General features: G+C 36.6%; 2 protein-coding genes across 4 annotated transcripts in view; one reads left to right on the top strand and one right to left on the bottom strand.

Annotated features, from left to right (window-relative positions):
• Positions 1-774: 774 nt before the first annotated feature.
• thoc7 (THO complex 7) lies at positions 775-2,775 on the bottom strand. 2 transcript variants are annotated; one of them, XM_048173465.1, is made up of 8 exons: positions 2,616-2,775; positions 2,114-2,234; positions 1,853-1,980; positions 1,676-1,762; positions 1,538-1,595; positions 1,300-1,366; positions 1,129-1,198; positions 775-973 (listed from the first exon to the last, which is right to left on the bottom strand). In XM_048173465.1, exons 1-8 carry the CDS (start codon positions 2,632-2,634, stop codon positions 915-917), a joined length of 609 nt encoding a protein of 202 aa, XP_048029422.1. In that variant the 5' UTR covers positions 2,635-2,775; the 3' UTR covers positions 775-914. The 2 variants fall into 2 exon arrangements, with proteins under 2 accessions (XP_048029422.1, XP_048029421.1); XM_048173464.1 differs by lacking the exon at positions 2,616-2,775 and adding an exon at positions 2,370-2,528.
• Positions 2,776-4,822: 2,047 nt separating this feature from the next.
• LOC125256140 (ataxin-7) overlaps positions 4,823-20,437 on the top strand; it is a 35,458-nt gene continuing 19,843 nt past the window's right edge. The window contains exons 1-4 of one of the 2 annotated variants that reach the window (XM_048171820.1): positions 4,823-5,129; positions 10,798-10,893; positions 13,844-14,065; positions 14,226-14,294. In XM_048171820.1, coding sequence (XP_048027777.1) covers positions 13,852-14,065; positions 14,226-14,294 — 283 coding nt within the window. In that variant the 5' untranslated portion in view covers positions 4,823-5,129; positions 10,798-10,893; positions 13,844-13,851. Of the gene's footprint in view, positions 5,130-10,797; positions 10,894-12,667; positions 14,066-14,225; positions 14,295-20,437 lie in introns of those variants that run through there. The other variant, XM_048171821.1, reaches the window with a different exon arrangement.

The raw sequence follows: 20,437 nt of genomic DNA, 5'->3' as shown, positions 1-20,437 counted from the left end.
CCTTGATAGCAGAATAAAACTGTTGATATAGTTATTAACGCAGTTGAGAGAGAGAGAGAAAGCGAGCCTATGTGAATTAGCCTACCTGAGTCTGTGCGTCTCTCACGGCAACAGCGTCTCTACTAATAACAAATCTATAGTTTATCTACTTCAAGAGCCACACAGTTTTTAACTCTCTAGTGAAAAATGTCATGCACCTTTTAAGTTACTAAACTATTTTACTTATTAATTCAGCAGAACAGCATTGACAAAACGTCTGTGTGAGTGTGTGTCCATACTAGTATATGTAGCCTATGTACATTTGAGAGAGCGCGAGAGAGTATGCGCTTTCAGGTCACAATAAAACGTATTTTGCAGCAGAAACCATGACAATAATTTGTTGTTTTCATCTTATTGTTTACTATATTTATTTGTTTGGTCGTTGTGGGTTTTGTTTCTTTTGCGGTTGTAGGCTGTAAAGACCTATTGAAATAACTGAAATCATTTGGCGAAGTGATATGGAACTGTAATGCGGTCAAGACCTGCTAGAACTACTTTAGCTGTGCGTTTCCCTGAAAATAATTGCACACCTTAGAATGTTGATCAACCAATCAGATTCTAGCATTCAACAGCCCTGTAGTATCAAGTAAAAGTAATTTAGTTTATGAAGCTTCTGTATGAAATGGCACAGTACACAAGAACATATTTGTTTACAGACGGTTTATGTTGTGCTCACAAGTCCAAACATTTACCTAGAAGGAGCCATATGTTAAAATGAAATAACTTGAACACAGATTCAGTTTGTAAAGAAATCACTTTAATTCTGTACATGACCCAACAACAAAAAAAGAGAAACTAAAATGAGAGAACATCTTCTGGTGCTCATGAAATTAATAAAAGGTACATCCTCAGAAAAACTGGAAAAATACAAATGTCTAGTCTCCATTTTCCATCAGACTCTCCTGGCTATCATCGTTTTCCATCTTCTCATCATCTAAAAATGAACAAACAGAAATTTAGACCATACAACAGGCAGTATAACGATAGCGATTCAAAGACCAGCTGATTAAAAACCTGATCTGAACTAAAACTAATTGCAAAGGAATTCAGAATCATATGTCCTAGAATTTATTCAGTTAAACTACTTACTCTCCAAAGTCTGTTGAAGTTCCTGAATGGTGGTGAGAAGGACGTGGAACTGTTTCTTACGAAGTTCTAACTGAAGATCGGTTAAAAAAAAAAGAGAGATCAGAGTAAATACTGTAAGATGTATGATGGTGTACCTCTACAAAATCATCAAGAAATACCACATTCCCTCACCTTGTCCTCCACATTCTCTTTGATGTGTGAAAGCTGCTGAAGCTCTTTGTCTAAAGCCTCAAGCTGCCTGCAGAAATAAGATCACAGAAACACTTCAGTAGCTATAAGCATCCCTGCCATAAGGTATCCTGTTCGTCATATTATATAAGACATATACAAACTACACATTAAACCTCAACTGTAAAGTTTGATGAATAAATAAAATGTGATTTCACCGAAATAAGAATTTCAAACTTACTTTAAGGTTTCATGTCTGTCTGGATGTTGTTTGATAACTCTGGCCAAAGCATCATACTCTACAAATGAGACAGGCAGAAATTAGAGATGAATTCAAATTTAAAATAAATAAAATTTCTCCAAATGAGCTGTATTGAACCTTGGCGGTTTTTCCGTATCCTTTTCGCTCTCTGGATTTCCTTTTTGCACTCTGCAATTTTTTCGTGGGCTGATGTTATACTTTTCTCTGTATTGGAAGAAACAAGCTAAGTAACTGAACAAATGGTGATGATGACATCTAACACAGTCACACAGACACATCAACTGGAGATCTTACCAATATCTGCATAGATTTCTTCATAATTTTCCATTTCTTTCAGGTTCATGTTGTACACGAGCAGGGTCTTCCCCATGGAGAATTCACACTGAGCCAGAGATGTCAACATCCTCTGATACTGTGAGAACCTGCAGCAACAAAGTCAAGCATGCAAAAGCATTTATACATAAAGCTATGCTAACGACTAAGGAATATTTGGAAAAATAAAATGTCGGCTGTAAATTTTGACCCAAGATCACACATTATAATAGATTAAATTACCCTTCCTCTGGTGAGAAATTGGAGTGGCACCATTTGGTGAAGCTCTTCATGAGCACATTAATGCGCCTATCGTCTCCAGCTCCATCTCCATCGATCAGAAGACGCTTCCGAATTACCTCATCTTTGAAGAGACACAAATACCATTTAAGACGTATTGTTTAGTATACACATACATACATAAACATACAATTCTGGTGTACATGTAATACTACATATATATTTATATATAAGCTACACTAAGCGTTTCCAAACTCACTATAATTTCGATGAAATCGCAGTAAATACCATAAGATACATGCACCATGTTTGTGCATTTCTTTAGTGAATCAGTTCTAGCATATCACATGGCTAATTAGCTATGATTCCTCATGTTGTTCTCATTTCAAGTTCCTTTAGTTTACAAAAACACATATGATAGTCGGGCACCGTTGTAATAAATCATACTGGTTTGCCACATAAATAGCAAACACAAAATAAACACGAAAAACAAATAAATTCTTACCATCAGTGATGCTACCCATTCTCCAATAGGCTAACTGAACTATTCGAAAAAACTTTATTGACAGAGGCGCGCGCGCAGACACAAGGCATCAGCGCCCCGCCTCTGTTGCGAAGCAAATGAGCCGAACCCGACGACCCCACAGCGCGTATCTTAGCAATTCCCTATTGCAAGGTTTTGTTTCATCGTTATTGAGTCATTTCAGAGTTGTGCGTAAATTACTCTTTCAAACGTTTCAACCATTCGTGTGACTTTTAGAAAATGCTGTATCGGTAAGCAGTTCAGTAGTTTTTGACAGTGGTGGGAGGTCCGACTCGTTTCCGCGAATCGGTTCATTAGAACAGTTCGTTTTAAAGAACCTTTAAAAAAGATTCAGCAATTCTTTTACGCCTGAACGTCAGTTCAGTTTGTTGTAGCCATGATTTAGCTTATAAAAGCATTAAGTCATTTAGAACATAAATATAATATGCGTTTATGTTAAGAAATAGTAAAACCGTTTAAAAAAACAACGATTCAGCAAGTCTTTACTCCATAACAAGTTCAGTTTGTTGTAGCCATGATTCAGCTCATAAAAAACTAAACAAAATATAAATTCATTTAGGCTAATATGAAAGTCCTTAAACATGAATATAACATGCATCTACATTAAGAAATATGACTGAAGACTTCAAGATCCGACTCAAAAGTTTCACAAATTGCTCCAGCCTATTTAAAGGTGCCCTAGAACCAGTTTTTACAAGATGTAATATAAGTCTAAGGTGTCCCCATGAAGTTGTGTTTGTGCATTATACAGACTGCAAGTGTTTAAAAATGAAAATAGCGACGGCTCTCTTGTCTCCGTGAATATAGTAAGAAACGCTGACTTTAAAGTACATTAGCAACATGCTAACAAAACATTTAGAAAGTCAATTTACAAATATCACTAAAAATCAGTTATTATTGCTCCATCTGCCATTTTTCACTATTGTTCTTGCTTGCTTACCTAGTCTGATGATTCAGCTCTGCACATCCAGACGTCCTGCCCTTGTGTAATGCCTTGAACATGGGCTGGCATATGCAAATATTGGGGGCGTACATATTAATGATCCCGACTGTTACGTAACAGTCGGTGTTATGTTGAGATTCGCCTGTTTTTCGGAGGTCTTTTAAACAAATGAGATTTACATAAGAAGGAGGAAGCAATGCAGTTTGAAACTCAATGTATGTCTTTTCCATGTACTGAACTCCTTTTATTTAACTATGCCAAGGTAAATTCAATGTTTGATTCTAGGGCACCTTTAAATTAAACAGCCTACTAAACAGCCTAAATTTCCATTTTCCCCCTCAGCATTATATTGCCAAAGTTCATTTTAAACTAAAAAACTGTTAAAAAAAAAAAAAAAAGATTAAGCATTTCTTACACCATCAGTTTAGCCATGATTCAGATCATAAAAGCAATTTTAAATAATAAACTAATTAAAATAAATACATTTTACTTTAAACAAGTTACTAAATAAAATGAATAAAATAAATAATAGCAGTAAAATATAAATATCATTTTTTTAAACTTTGATTTTAATATATTAAAATATATATATATTTTTAAATATAGGCCCTATTTGATTAAAATATTACAGTACTACAGATAATACAAAACACAATGTAATGTAATCAACATAATTTCCCCACAGTATTAAGTAGATCTTTATACTTTAAATTATATAAGTGCATAAATAAAATACACATTTTCATTATGAAATAGCACAATTTATTCACATTTCTTGGTTGAAACAGTTTTTTATGTTTTAATTTGCTCTTATTATCTCAGTCATTATTTGGTTCTTGACTCATTACGAATTGGACTTCTCGGTTCAAAGAGTCGGTTCGATCGGTTTTGTGAACCGGTTCAACTTATTCATTGAAAAGATCCAACTCAAATGCTTCATTACAGCAAATCCCTAAACAGCAAAGATTTTTATCCTCATTATTAGATTGCCAAAGTTATTTTAAAGTTGTGTCGGCTGCATGTGGCTCTGGTGTTTTTAGTTCTCCATATGTATTCAGTTTGACAGTGATCTAACGTTATAGCGAAGTGCAGTAGCAGGCTGCGTTTCAAAACCCAGTGAGCTGCCTACCTAGAAAGCCTATTTGGGCACCAAGGGCGCGTCCGGGACGCTCGAAAATTGTGAAAGCGTCCCAACTGCTCAAATGACTCACAGAAACGCATTGGAACGTTACAAGCGCGCGTACGACGCCCAGAAATGCTGTCTAGTCAGGCAGCGCTCTCGTTTTTGACACACCACCATACTGTCCAGTGACAGGCGTGCTCGGTGCATGCGTGCTGCTGGAGTCAGTCAGTGACGTTCTTGTCCCAGAATGCTGCCTGGTAAACAGACATGGAAGCACCTGGTGAAGACCTCCACAGTCACTGAGCACTGCACTCGCTCTTTGAACTGATTTTCATTTTCAATATACCCTAAAGCCTGCGCCTTTGTTCTCTCTGGCACTCTACCGGGACCTCTGAAGTCCAGGGCATTGGTAAGAGAACAATGATGACATCGAGATCAGCTGCTAATGTCTGTTCTGCCAGTTAGCCAGTTGCATGCTACAGCAGTGCCACCAATGGCTCAGCTGCTCAGTTAGCGAGGAAGCTAAACCTGCTGCCGTCCCCTCCCCCTCTTATGTGTGTAACATTTTATTTTGGTGACGTAATACTCAAGTTTACTTTGTTCTTTTCGCACTGACGACAAACCCGCTATGTTTAGTCCTTGTAGAAAAGTTGTTGTAGGAGCCTTTCTAATGACTGGTGGATCTCGCCATTATTGCTTTCACTTTCCCAAGTGCACTTGCTCATTTGAAGTTACCTAGTGGATGCAAACAAGTGGACAGGGCAAGAAATTTGTGGAGCCGTAAGAGTGGAAACATTAGCTAAACACTTTTAAAACTGGGACAGGACATGGCATTTGACAGAAGGGCTCATGGCTTTCAAAGTTTTAAATGAAACTTTACACAAAAGGGGCGTCATTGAGGAGGGGAAGAGCAGAGGTGTTTACAGAACACACAAACACATACATACATGCATATATAGGCGCTATATATCATTTTTGTGTGTATATATATTTTTTGGTTACACTTTACAATATGGTTTCATTTGCAAACATTAGTTAACAATAAAAAAACTTTAACTTTAACATTTACTAGTACATGCTTAAAAAATTGTACTAACAATTGTACTCACACTAACATGAACTAACAATTAACAGTTGCATTTGTATTAACTAACATTAACAATGATCAAAATACTGTTACAAAATGATAGATTGGATGGATATCCATGTCGGAAATATATCAGATCCTGCCCTGGCTCCTGTCAAAAGATATCTGTTTTGTCGTGTGTCCAAAACCAGTAAAACCTGTCAACAGCAAGCATTGTCTGGTACCCAAAAGTGTAAAAACAGTCATCTATCAGCCTGAGAGTTTGACTGAGAAAGTCAGGAAAGAGGAGACAAAGTGATGATAGTAAAAAGAGCGGAGTTTAGTGAATAATCTTAGTTGTGTATGTTTCAATGCTCAGACTACGTCTTACTAGTACAAATCCAACAAGTGTTATTATACCAAAGCAAAAGCTTTGGAAAATTATGTTCTGTGACGTTAAAACCTTGAAATGAAGACATTATCTTATCTCTTACTCATAAGGACAAACATCCCTTGAACCACACAATCATAAGATTAAACGGCAATAGAAAGGAAATATAGTAATGTAAAATATATAAAAATAAAATGACAAACGAATAATAATAATAACACGATGAATAAATGATAAATCAAATGACAACAACATAAATGACTAATGATTATCAAATTAAATGTATATAAACAACATATTGACTGTTTCTTCAAATTAATAATAGTATTTCAAAGATATTGGAATAAACAAGCTTTGCACGTCACGGCTTCAGCTGTGCATGCTAAATTTGTAATATTAATTGTTTTTAGTGTAACTCTACGCACTCCCTGTAAGGTGTTGACAAAGAGTGGGTGTTTGCACTGGAAACTGAAAGATCTTTCATAGTTATGTAGAATAGTAGAAACACTGAAGAGGAAATCTTTGACACCGCAAAGAACATTTCATCGTAATTCATAAATCAGCCTCCATTTCCTTATACCAACACTCGATGTGTAATGCATTCATAACTTTCCAATGACTCAAACAACAGACTAGTAGTTTCAGTTGACATCAGAATGATGCTATTTCTGTTATTTCCTCAATTTATTTTGAAATTACTTTCATGTCAATTATAATTTATTCAGATATGCATTGTAATGACTTACCAGAAATATTTTTTATTTTACATAAACGGCTGAAGTTAATTAGGTTATGAATTTGATGTTGAACTGAGCAACTGATGCAAGAAAGTCAAAATGTTTTCACTAGTTTCTTATATCCCTGAGACGGATTATCAGGCTGTCAACTGTAGGGCTCTCAGATGGTTAGCTGGGGATAGTCGTTATTGGATTGGATTACTCTTGTAGCGACGGGCTCCTCCATAAGTAGATCCTGAGCTAGTAACAAACTGTAGAGAAGAAAGCCACAGTCAGAATCTGTTGGCCTTAGGTCATGAAGGCTCCTCTGTCAAAAACCACACAATCTCATGGCAATTCATAGCTATTTTACATTTTGGAAAATTGTTCGTATGAATTTGTATGTTCTCTTTCATATGTTTTTGTATGATGATCTGCTTATGCTCCAGTGGCGGTTATGGAACGACTTCATGCTTACTTCTATCTAAAAATATTACATTTTTGTACGCTTCATATGTAAACTCGATACTAAATTGCCACCTCATACAATAGTTATGTTTTCCCTTGAGATTGGGTTAAAGGGTTAGTTCACTCAAAAATTAAAATCTTGTCATTAATTACTCACCCTTATGTCGTTCCAAACCTGTAAGACTTTCGTTCATCTTCAGAACACAAATTAAGATCATTTTGATGAAATCCAAGAGCTTTTTGAACCCCCCTATAGACAGTAACATCATAACCACTTCCAAATTGTTAAAATAGTCCATGTGACTACAGTGGTGGTTCAACCTTAAAGGTGCTCTAAGCGATCCTGGGTGGAGTAAATTCCTGTTGACGTTCGAAGTGTTGTCAAACAAAACAGAGGCTAGCTAGACCCTCCCTCCTCCTCCTCCTCCCCCTCCCCTCCGTGCTTCCTGAAACAGTCATGAACGCGCATTTAAAACCATTCTTGTCGGTTATTGGCTGGAGCATGTTTATTATGTTTTCGTGGTCCAGGCTGCACCAGTTTGTTTTTATTGCCGTTTTTGGAGCTTGTGGCGACTACAGAGACCGCGTTTTTTTACAGTGTGTTCAGGGGACAGGCAGCTAGCGGATAGTGAGGAGATGTTTCCTGTATGTGACAAAAAAATGTTTTGGCCTAAAAATGCGTGACATTGCTTAGAGCACCTTTAATGTTACAAAGTGACAAGAATAATTTTACTTTTTAAAAAAGCCCCCCAAAATAATGACATTATTCAACAATTTCTTCCCTGTCATTCTCCTATGTGGTTTACGTTTTAAACACAGTGCAGAACGATGGCTCAGTATTCAGTAAGGAATTGTTGAATAAAGTTGTTATTTTTGTTTTGTTTTTGCACACAAAAAGTATTCTTGTCGCTTTATAACAATAAGGTTGAATCACATGGACTATTTTAACGATGTCTTTACAACCTTTCTGGACCTTGAAAGTGGTTATTATGTTACTGTCTATAGGGGGGTCAAAAAGCTCTCGGATTTCATCAAAAATATCCTATTTTGTGTTCCAAAGATGAACGAAGGTCTTACGGCAGGGGTGTCCAAACTCTGTCCTGCAGAGTTTAGCTCCAACTTGCCTCAACACACCTGCCTGAAAGTTCCTAGTATGCCTAGTAAAGCCCGGGATACACTGCACGATTTTAGCAATCCTATAAGATCATTATTTTATCACACTGTGCGACATGGATCTATTAAACTTGGGTATGACATGTATGTAGACTGTACGATCTTGACACCTATTGACTCGATATGCTACGATGCAAGTTTCTATAGAAGAATAAAATGTCATCAGCTTGCGCTAGTGGTAAACAAAAAGACCATGTTGAATCACACTTTGGCAGTTGTAGTTTTATGTGTGCTGAAAAAAAGGAAGCAGCGAGAGAAGAAGGGAAAAGAGCTTGAGGTAAACAGTGTAAAGGTGCCCTAGAATTAAAAATTGAATTTATATTGGCATAGTTAAATAACAAGAGTTCAGTACATGGAAATGACATACAGTGAGTCTCAAACTCCATTGTTTCCTCCTTCTTATGTAAATCTCATTTGTTTTAAAGACATCCGAAAAACAGGCGAATCTCAACATAACGCCGACTGTTACGTAACAGTCAGGGTGTACGCCCCCAATATTTGCATATGCTAGCCCATGTTCACAGCATTATGAAAGGCTTTAGACAAGGGCAGGACGTCTGGATGTGCACAGCTGAATCAACAGACTAGGTAAGCAAGCAAGAACAATAGCGAAAAATGGCAGATGGAGCGATAATAACTGACATGATCCATGATAACATGATATTTTTAGTGATATTTGTAAACTGTCTTTCTAAATGTTTTGTTAGCATGTTGCTAATGTACTGTTAAATGTGGTTAAAGTTACCATCGTTTCTTATTGTATTCACGGAGACAAGAGCCGTCGCTATTTTCATTTTTAAACACTTGCAGTCTGTATAATGCATAAACACAACTTCATTCTTTATAAATCTCTCCAACAGTGTAGCATTAGCCGTTAGCCACGGAGCATAGCCTCAAACTCATTCAGAATCAAATGTAAACATCCAAATAAATACAATACTCACATAATCCGACGCATGCATGCAGTATGCGTGACGAACACTTTGTAAAGATCCATTTTGAGGGTTATATTAGCTGTGTGAACTTTGTTTATGCACCGTTTAAGGCAAGCACAAGCTCCGTGGGCGGGAATTAAAAAAAATCTATGGGGTATTTTGAGCTGAAACTTCACAGACACATTCAGGGGACACCTTAGACTTATATTACATCTTGTAAAAAAACGTTCGATGGCACCTTTAAGTTTTAGTCAGTAGATGTAGGTCGTAGCAGCAAACACACTGTGCGTTGATCATGCTGAATTTCTGACACTGTCAGAAAATTATCGTAGACTATCTTTGGTCGCTAGACTGGGAAAATCGGCGTCTTTGAACCTCTCTCACTGTACGACATAGGATTACTGATTAAGAGCCACGATCACAGAAATTGCCACGATTGTTTCACGATGGCAGTCTTTCGTCTGGGACAGCCAAAAATCTTTCAGTGTATCCCGGGCTTAAGACCTTGATTAGCTGGGTCAGGTGTGTTTAATTGGGGTTGGAGCTGAACTCTCCAGGAGCAGGAATTGGACACCCCTGCCTTACTGGTTTGGAGCAACATGAGGGTGAGTAATTAATGACAGAAATTTCATTTTTGGGTGGACTAACCCTTTAAGCCATGTGCACGCTGTATGATTTATAATAGTCCTTTACGACTGTTGCTTGTCAGACTGCACGAACATGATCCCAGCTGTAAGCCATGTCGCACTGTGGGATCTCAGTTGTCATTAATGTCAGACTGTACGGCAGTCAAGACTTGTTAAAAACAAGAGACGTCTGGAGTTTTACATCATCAATCCGTCACCCGTTCAGTAATGTGAGCTGCATTTACATGTGGGATAGAAATGGTGGCTAGCAAACAAAAACATCCTCTTGCGTTAATTTTGATCATGGCTTCTCGTAAAAAGAAAACTGGAAAAAATGAAGACGATGTGTGTGGAGCAAGTGGTGGTTTGTTGTTGTCTCATTAATTGCGTCATCAGGTTTGGCGCTCCTATTGATTTTTGATTTGATGGTTGTAGGAGAAGCCACACTACAGGATTGTGCGTCAAATTTTCAGACACAGTGGTCATAAATGTCAAACTAACGATTAAAGGCTTCAGATTTTGGTCTAGGATCCAAGGAATCTTTTAGGCTTCACAAAATTTGTCTCAGGCGGCCAAAATCATACAGTGTGAACCTGGCTTTAGTCAAAAAATGAACGACTAATTCCCTAAACTTTGATTAGTACACACTGAGTATTGAAACAATGCTGCTAACATGCCCCTTCCTCTGTTTCCTTTCTGCAGATTCCCTCACCAGCTTGTGTGGCAGTCTGGAATCACCAAAGCTGATGAGGATCTACTGACTTGACCAGTTTTGTTCCAATTTTTACTTTTGACAAGGTATGATGTAATGTTATCAAAGATAAAATAATGAACACAATTTCACTCCAGGTTTTTTATTTTATTTTTTATCACACCTAAGGGCATATTATAATTAATGTACACTGTTAAAAATCAAACGTTGAGAAAACTTAAAAGTGTAAGGCAACAAACTTTAGCAGATTTTTGAGTTTTCTCAACTTGTTTTTTTAGGAGATTTTTGAGTTTTCTCAACTTTTTGTTGTATAAACTGAATACAAGAAGTTGAGAACTCAAAAATCTTCTGAAGTTTTAGCTTCAACTAGGGCTGGGCGATATATCGCATGCGATTGTCACGCACATTTCGTCAGTAAAGCCGGTTCCCTGATTACCACGAAATCGCCATCACCTGCTTTCAAATGGAGCGGCATTTAATAGACAGAGCCGTAGATCACTGACAAGCTACGCAATATCACGTTCATTATCGCAGATGAATCGCCTTCGATAATGAACGTGATATTGCGTAGCTTGTCAGTGAACTACGGCTCTGTCTATTAAATGCCGCTCCATTTGAAAGCAGGTGATGCCGATTTAGCGGTAATCAGGGAACCGGCTTTACTGACGAAATGTGCGTGACAATCGCATGCGATATATCGCCCCGGCCCTAGCTTCAACAACTCACTTTTAGGTCAGGTATTACTATGTCTTTAATGGGCTATTCTGGTTAAATGTTAATAGATTCATATTATAATACAGTAAGGACTAGTCCTCTTATATTCACACAAAAGGCATGATTTTTCACAATGGAAACAAGATTGAATACACTTAAAGAGGGTAAACAGAGTACATTTCACAATAAACCAGCTCATGCATATCTTACACACATGACTTAAGTATAATATGAACGCATACATTTAGTTAATGACTTATAATTTAACTGTATAAATCACAAAATCAGCTTAAAGCTATTTTGCATCTGATTAAGACATGTTTGCCTCTACTATCTGTTCTTATTCTAGATGAATTGGCCCAGACATATTTGATTGTATATGAGACACATTCTTGCAAGTGGAGAAATGGCTAAGTATAGCCTAGAAATTATTTGCTAATGCCTGTGCTCCAAAATGTGATTCATAACACGTGGCTGATCAGAGTACATTAATTTCAGAGCACGCAAAAGTGTGGAAGGTTTTTTTTTTAATATATATATATGAACTTTATAACAGTCTTTAACTATACCTCTAACTTAATTATCAACCAGATAGTGTTTCTGAAAGTTTGGTAAAGAATTGCAGCAAATGCAGGTTCAAACTGTTCTTTGGATAAATGACTGTGTTGAAAATGTCAAATCTAGATATGCTTAATACCTGTGTGAGGAAACAATGCTCAGTGCATCAAATGATTAATCTCTGGCTGTCATTAAAATGGCCTGCCAACCTGCCATGTAGAGGTCTCTCCATTGTTTGCCATATGCACTATTGTTTTAACCTCTTTAATCTCCAGTTTTTTAAGTGAACACGTGTTTTGCTCCTTGGATTGCCCAGTGTAACAAACTGCATGCATTGAAAAAAATAGTGAAATTATGTGTTTTATGTCTAGTCGCAATTGCAACCGGGGGAAACTACAGAGTCAGATATTACTTTGGTAAAGTTGGTTTTATATTCGCACATTCGGACTTCTGATAAATTCAGACTTTCCAATAAATGTGCAATAAATTAATGTTTGCGAATTTTAAGCAGCGACATGATATTGACAACCAATGATTGTCAACTTACAACATTTTTCACAGTCGATCAAAATAGGCAAGTATTGTTTTAATGGCATATTTAGTTGTGAATGTCCACTGAATGTCCAATGTAGTGTGATTAACAAGGCTATTGAATACGGATGTCCGAATGTGCGAATATAAAACCAACTTACCCAAGTTCAGATATTTCTCAAATTGCTCAGTAAGACCCAGCAGAAATTTGCCAACAATAATTATTTAATACTTTATTTTACTATCAAGCAGTTGTGGGCAAAAGGGAATGGTAATCCTTGAATAAAAACACATTTATTTGGACTTTTATGCTTTATTAATGTAACAATTTATATACAAATAAATGTCAAAATGGGGCTCTGGGTTTCCTACTGGTCACAAATGTGACCATGGTCATGTTTACATGTATTGTGATCAGATTTTATATGAAAAAGCAATCTTAATGATACAATAAAAATAGACCATTTAAATATAAATATTAGACATGATAGTTGTATCTGTATAGACTGTTTTTCAGAGGGACAAACTAAAATTAAACAGCTCTAGTTGTGCGACTATTTACACAAAAATGTTCACATGAAATAAAGACAGTATGCACTTTTATGTATATTTTATAACTCTGTATAAAATAAGCTACATAAAAACATTTTGGACCCTTCAAAATCGAAAGTAAATTTTGGTCACAAATATATTACCAGACTAGTGACATTAAATCTGTTAGCATTTGTTGTAGGTCAAATAAAGTCATACAAACGAGTAGGTGTCATTTTTTTTCTTAAAGAAAAAAAAAGAAGTATGTAGATTTAATTTGTTTAGTTGCCTATTTCCTTATTGTCATGTCCTAAATTTAGGGGCGTCAATATCTAGAGAATGGGGAATTCCCAAGCCCGTTGATTCACCTTTTTAAATAAAAAACATAAAGAAGATATGCGTTTTAATATAGACTATGTGACAGTGTAATAAGGTAAACATTCAGGTGAAACCCAGATTTCTAGTATTTCGCGCATACTTGTCAGTGAAATTAAGTTTTGAGGTCGTCTTTAAACTTTTATCTCTGTAATCTGCTCCTAACGTACGTTTCGAGACACGCCGTCTCGTGCAGCACGTATCTGGGGAAGAACGACGACCGAGCTCGCGAGCTAGTGAATGAATCGCGCGTTCGGCTCAATGTCATTCATTGAAGGAATCCGCTCGGCCACCTTAAGCGCTCACTGCTGTGTTGTTACATTGTAGCGGAAAGAATGTCGGAAAGGGCCGATGATGACGTCAGGGGGGAGCAGCAGCAGCAGCGCAGAGCGGCCAGGCAGCTGAAGCAGCAGCCACAGTTCCAGCGGGGAGAAGCCTCCACAGCAATGGCGACTGTTGCGGAGCGCAGATCCCTGCCTAGTCCTGAAATAATGCTGGGACAGCCTTGGAGCAGCTGGGTCGATGCTGTGAAACTCTACGGGAGCGACGGTGAGTTAATCGGCCGCCGTCGGCCATTGCGTTTCAGCGGGCAGCCGCGTCAGATCGCGAGCGTTTGCCCGATTGCGTGCAGTTTTGAAATATTAAGAAACGCGAGAACAAGCCAGCAAGTGTAACTATTTATGTAACACGACCCAAATCGCTTCCTCAGGTACAGAATTGGAAGAAAGTTTGAAAGAGTGCGGGAAAAATCGCGAAGCCATGAGACTCTGCAGAGACGGTGAGTAGTGTTGCTTTCTCTGGTCAAAGGTGTGTTTTTGTTTTGGTGGTGTGTCCACACTTTTCACGCACCGGCTCACTGTGAAACAAGTGCGGCTGACTTTTGACAGAACTGTCCTTGAAAACTCTGCTCTTGCGATAGTCAAAAGCCTTTTATATGCGTGTGTTTACATAGTCTGAAACATTAGTTACTATACATGTCTGGGTTGCATGTTAGCACTTGTGAGTTGGTGTTAAAATTAAAAGATTTTAAAAGTAGAATACATGCTATATACATGTAATTGTCATGCTTGAAATGTTTTAAATGTGTTCAGACACCATTATGACATTTGAATAGAAACCTGCAAGCGTAGTGTATTTGAATAAGTTTACTGTAGTCACACGTTTTTTGATACACTATGCATTTAAATGTCAGTTGTACAGTCTGGATTGTATGCTTAATTATACTTATTTTACACATTTCTATTTCTCTGTGTAAGTGACAGTTCATCCAGGAAACAATTCTGTGTCTCTACGTCCTCTAAAAGTACACTACTAAAGTCTATTAGGCTAAATACAATTTCAATGTTTCATGCCCATGTATTAAGTGCACCGTAAAACCCAGTAAGTTACGGTATCTCAAACTGTTTGAGGAAACATATTGCCTTAAACCATTTAAGTTTAAAAACGAATATTTATTGAGTCAAAGAGAATATTTATTCAATGAAATGATAAATCCACTTAAATACTTTATGTAATAATTAAGTTGCATAAAAACAATAAAATCACACCCTTTAATTTCACTCAAAACTCTTACTGTTAACTGTTAGCTAACAATAGTAGAAGCACATCTGCATGCACTATTGTAATTAGCACAGAGACTAACACTGTGCTGAAGTGTGCACAGACATTGCTTTTTAAATAAAGCAGTGTGTAGATTTTATGTGATTTGGCCAATCCTCGACTTGATCACAGGCTCTGCTCTTCACCACAGTGGTAACCCTCAAAACTCAGAAACTCTTTAAATTCCAACATAACAGAACATCAAACTCTAACAGATCTCTCCTTCTCCCAGGAAACACATAAAATAACACTTAATTTTAACATTTACTCTCTGTTTTTACTGTTATTTTTATTGCTTATGCATTCCTTTTTTATTCGTATGTATTTAGTTCTTCTTTATGTTCAAAGTGAATTACCATTGTGTATGAAATGTGCTATACAAATAAAATTCCCTTGCCTTGCCTTGCCTTGCCTTGCCTTGCCTTTAACAGTCAGAAACAAAGCATGCCGGGAACTAGAAATCTACTCTAACTCATTCAGTTTAATATAATCAGTTATTGAGTTCACATAACTTTTTTCTATTAAGTACAATGAACTTAATATTAGAGTAAAATGAACTAATTTCATGTAGTAAATTTGACTGTTAGATTTTACAGTGTGGGGAAATGTACAGTCAGACAACAAAAACATGGACAGGACTCTTGACACCATTCAGAGATTGTCTTCAGTGTTCATGGACACTGCAGTTTTTTTTGTCTTGTATAATAAAATAATCGAAAGAAATAATTATTTAATTTATTAATGTTTTGTTAACTAGCTGCTTCACGTTGTGGTCCTGATCACCCTGTTTATTCTGTGATATTGGCTGACTGACTGTATATTATCCCTTACTAAATGAATATAAGTGACTCAGCTGTATCATTTACATGTCTAATGGTCAAGGTAGTTGTCGATCATATTTTTAAATCCTCCTTTTGTAAATTTAATATGTATAACTAACATATTATTAGATGACACCTTGCAATTGCAGTCATACCTGTTTTTAAATATAATAATTTTGAATTACTTTGATTTAGATCATTCTAGTAGATCTTAGCTTTATCCTAAGTTGCCATGAAGTTAATAAACATGTCACCACCAGGGCTCTTTCTCTCTTTTTCTGTCAGTATAGGAAGCGTGAGATACTGTTACCTGTCAGGGCACTTATCTAACAGGGCATTTGCATTGACAAACAAAAGAGCCATCATGTGCACTGCTGCTCCATTGCACAGTTGAGAGTAAATTGGTTACGTCTTGAAAGACTCAAAGTCGTCGCACAGGAGTCTGTCAGATATGTCAACCTTTGGGTTGCATAAGAAGAAAAACAATACCTTTTGCCTGTATGGACTGAAATCATTGATTTTATGTTATCTTTTAATTAGTGTTTTCTATCTAAATTCTGATTTATTTTAAGCATAACTATTCTCAGGTCAGAGTAAAGCCAAAGTCTTGAATACATCTTTATGAAGGTTGTAGTTTCAGTTTCAGCTTCGCCTACGCCTAAAATATTTATGTGTTACTGGATGTATTGAAAGCAGCACATGTTGTGCTGTAGATGTGGAAATTATTGCTTATATGAATTATCTTAAGAGCACCATGTGTTGTATAGTCAGGAACTGGCCCACAGGATGGTCCAGGGAAAAAATGGAAAGGAAATCTCCTTAAAAGATTCACATCAATATATATATAGTATTAATATAATATATTCATAATAGTTAAAGGGACAGTTTATGCAAAAATAAAAATCCTGTTTACTCTGTTGTTCCGAATAGAGGTGTGAATCTTCACTTGCCTCATTCTGTTCGATTGCGGTTCAAAGTGCACTTAAGACATAACCAATTGTTTACGTGAATGCGCGATAAGACGGATATTTTTTAAATAATTCTGTGTGCATCTGACCATTCAAGTGTAATTTGCCACTAAAGAGAACTGAATTCAGGATCGCATGCTGTTTGAGAAAGGCAATTTTCTGTGCGTGCGCTTCAGCTTCATGTCAGTCAGAATGAGTAACACCGTGGTATTTTTTTTTTATTGCACTTACTAACTCTTTTTAACACCAAGCACATCTCACACTTCCTGCACTTTCTTATACATGTTATGTACATTTATCTACAAACATCAGATGCAAGTGATTTGCTTCCGAAGGACTTTATATATATATATATATATATATATATATATATATAGAATACTTTATGTAAAATGGAAAAGTACATTAATATGTATGATAGGCCTATTTAATTATTATTTAAAAAAAAAATTAATTATTTTGATGCAGAATCGTTCATATCATATCTGCATCACAATGCATCATAGAAATTAATTATATTCCACAGCTCTAGTTCCAAACCTTTCTTTCTGTCTTTCTTTCAAACTTACTTTCTTCTGTGAAACACAAAAAATATTTTAAAGGATGTTGGTAACTAAACCATTTTGATGACCATTGACTTCCATTTGTATAAAAAAACACCCAGACATTTCTCAAAAAATTCTGTTATGTTTTGCAGAAGAAAGAAAGTCATACAGGTTTGGTATGTCATGAGGGTAAGTAAATTATGGCAGAATATTTTTGCGGTGAACTATCCCTTTAAAGCTTGTGGTGAATCTGTGAATGACACTATCCAGAGAAACCCAGTCCCTTGTGGCAGTAATTAAAACATAGACAGGTACATAGAAAGAATATTATAAAAATAGATTTTTACGTTTGAATGATAATTAGAGATATTAATACTGATCCATTGTTGCTGCCATTTGACTAAGAAGCAAGCCTGTCATAGAGCTTCCATCTTTAGCCCTAATTTTTTGTAAATGTTCAGTTTTAGATGGCTTATTAAAGCTCTAAATGTATTATTAAAAGCACTAATGTAACCAGCGTGCCTCATTCCTGTTCTTGACAATCTCTCACAAACTTCAGAACTGCCCTGAGATTAGTAAAAAGCCAACTTACTTTATGAAAATGTTTTGATCATCTGGTCCAAAGGCAGTGGAGGCCAGTAGTTGTGATTGGGCTCAATTATTACCCATTTGTGACTCATTTGTGATGGTTGTGACTTGAGAGATGAAGGATGACATAACCATCCATGTTACTATGTTACTAAACCTCAGTGATGACAAATAAATGATGCGCATCACTGCCTTTTAAAAGGTTAGTTCACCCAAAAATGAAAATTCTGTCATTAATTACTCATTCTCATGTTGTTTCAAACCCGTAAGACCTTTGTTCGGCTCTGGAACACAAATTAAGATATTTTTGATGAAATCTGAGAACTCTCTGACCCCTCCATAGACAGCAATTTAATTACCACTGTTGAGGCCCAGAAAGGTACTAAAGACATCGTTAAAATAGTTCACATGACTGCAGTGGTTCAACCTTAAAGGGGTCATGAACTGCGTTGTTTTATTGTTTTATAATGTTTCCTGGTGTACACTTATAATTGTTAGCATGCTTTTTATATTAAAAATTGTCACAATTTAGAAATAAAAGGCATTTTTGCTACCCTGATTTTAGCCCTTTTATTTGAACGCTCTGTTTTAAGGGGCGTGTCTGCTGTGAGACTGCTGTGTAAACGCCCACTGCTGTGATTGGCTAACATCTTTCCATTTGAAATAGCCAAGTATTACTCTCTCTTTTAGCACGTTTTTACTATTACAGCTCTCAAGGTTAACTAATCATGAAAAGTGCTGCATTACATTTAGATCTCTGGCATTATATTTATATTGTGGCATGAAAGGTTGCACTGATGAACAGCTGATCACAGACATGTTGTTGAGCGCATGAAAGCAGTGATCTCGTCATTGCAACTCAATTTCTGTACACTAACAAATGTTTTCATCCTCACTAACAGTGCAAACGCGATATAACTAAGAGATTCGTTGAATAAAAAGGGAGTTTTGGTGCGAGTCCAGAACTCAGTCACTGATAAACTCGGGCTGTTTGATTGACAGCTCCAACGATTGCAAAGGGAGAGTTATTTGATCGCTTTCTTTATAGAATTTAATTACTGTTTAAATAAGATTATTTTCATCCTACAAAGAGAAACAATGTGAAGTTGATCGTTAAGTCACTGGTTTGATTTACTGATACATAGACAAAGAACGTCTGACTGTAATGAATCATTACATTATCAGATCAGGCATTAGAACAGTAGGAGTAACTATTCAAATTACATGTTGTTGCATTACTGTCGAGTCCATATCGTAAAAGTCTGTTTGCAAAGCCTGCGCCGAAATGCGATTGATTTACCAAGGAATCCACAGAAATGTACCGAATAGAAATAAATAGTGTCAACTGAGACATTCACATTGTTGAAAATAAATAACCATATTGCTAGCATAAGGATCCTTTGAAAGGTAATGTTATTTTTGTCCTGTTGTATCGCTTTCTCCTCTTCATCTCACTAATATGCCAGTGGGCGGGGCTAACGTTGCAATGATGAAGTAGGCATTGATTTATTCTGCGGAGGTGGCGTTTCACCTATATATGATTCCAGGATCAGTCTTTCAATGGGCCTGGTGTCAATAAAAGCTTTTATTGGAGTAACAAGGAAGATTTCAGTTCTGAAATTTACAGGATATTCTTACAGTACGATGACCTCTTATATATCAAAAGCTCAAGGAAAAGTTGATTTCTCAATTCATGACCCCTTTAATTTTATGAAGCGACGAGAATACTTTTTGTGTGCAAAAACAAAACAAAAATAATGACTTTATTCAACAATTTATTCTCTTCCTTGTCATTCTCCTACACTGTTTATGCTGTAGACACAGTGCAGTGCTTCCATGTTCTACAATGTCAGAACGCAGACTCAGTATCGGCCGACACTGCACACATGAGCAGCATGACGCATGAGTGTGATGCTGATGCAGGAGCCGGCCAATAATGAGTCTGTGTTCTGATGAAGAACATAACTGTTATTCTATTGTTTTATAAGAAATGATAAATTTGAGAAATTATACATTTATTATTATTATTATTTAATTTGTTTCTGTTAGGAATGCAACAAAATTTTGGCTGCTAAAAATTATCGGCTGAAAATGGCATGCCGAAATATATGCCGCCCAAGTTTCACTCTCGCCATTGTCACTGTGCATTGTGACACTTCGCTCAGTGTTCCGCTCTATGCTCATGCAGAGCTCAGTTGCTCATGCCCCATGCGAACGCTCCATTCATATACCGCTCATGCTCATCAGAAAAGCAAAGTCCGCTTAAAATCTGTTGAATCTGATCCTGTTGTATAGAACTGAATAAAGAATAATATATTAAAGGTGCTAAAGAGGATCTTTTCGTCGACTGAGAAACCAAAGACTGTTACTGAGTTTTTTAAATGAGCGCATACGTAAGAA

Source organism: Megalobrama amblycephala, linkage group LG21, assembly GCF_018812025.1.
Source record: "Megalobrama amblycephala isolate DHTTF-2021 linkage group LG21, ASM1881202v1, whole genome shotgun sequence".
NCBI lineage: Eukaryota > Metazoa > Chordata > Actinopteri > Cypriniformes > Xenocyprididae > Megalobrama > Megalobrama amblycephala.
This window is presented reverse-complemented; position numbering and strand designations above follow the sequence as displayed.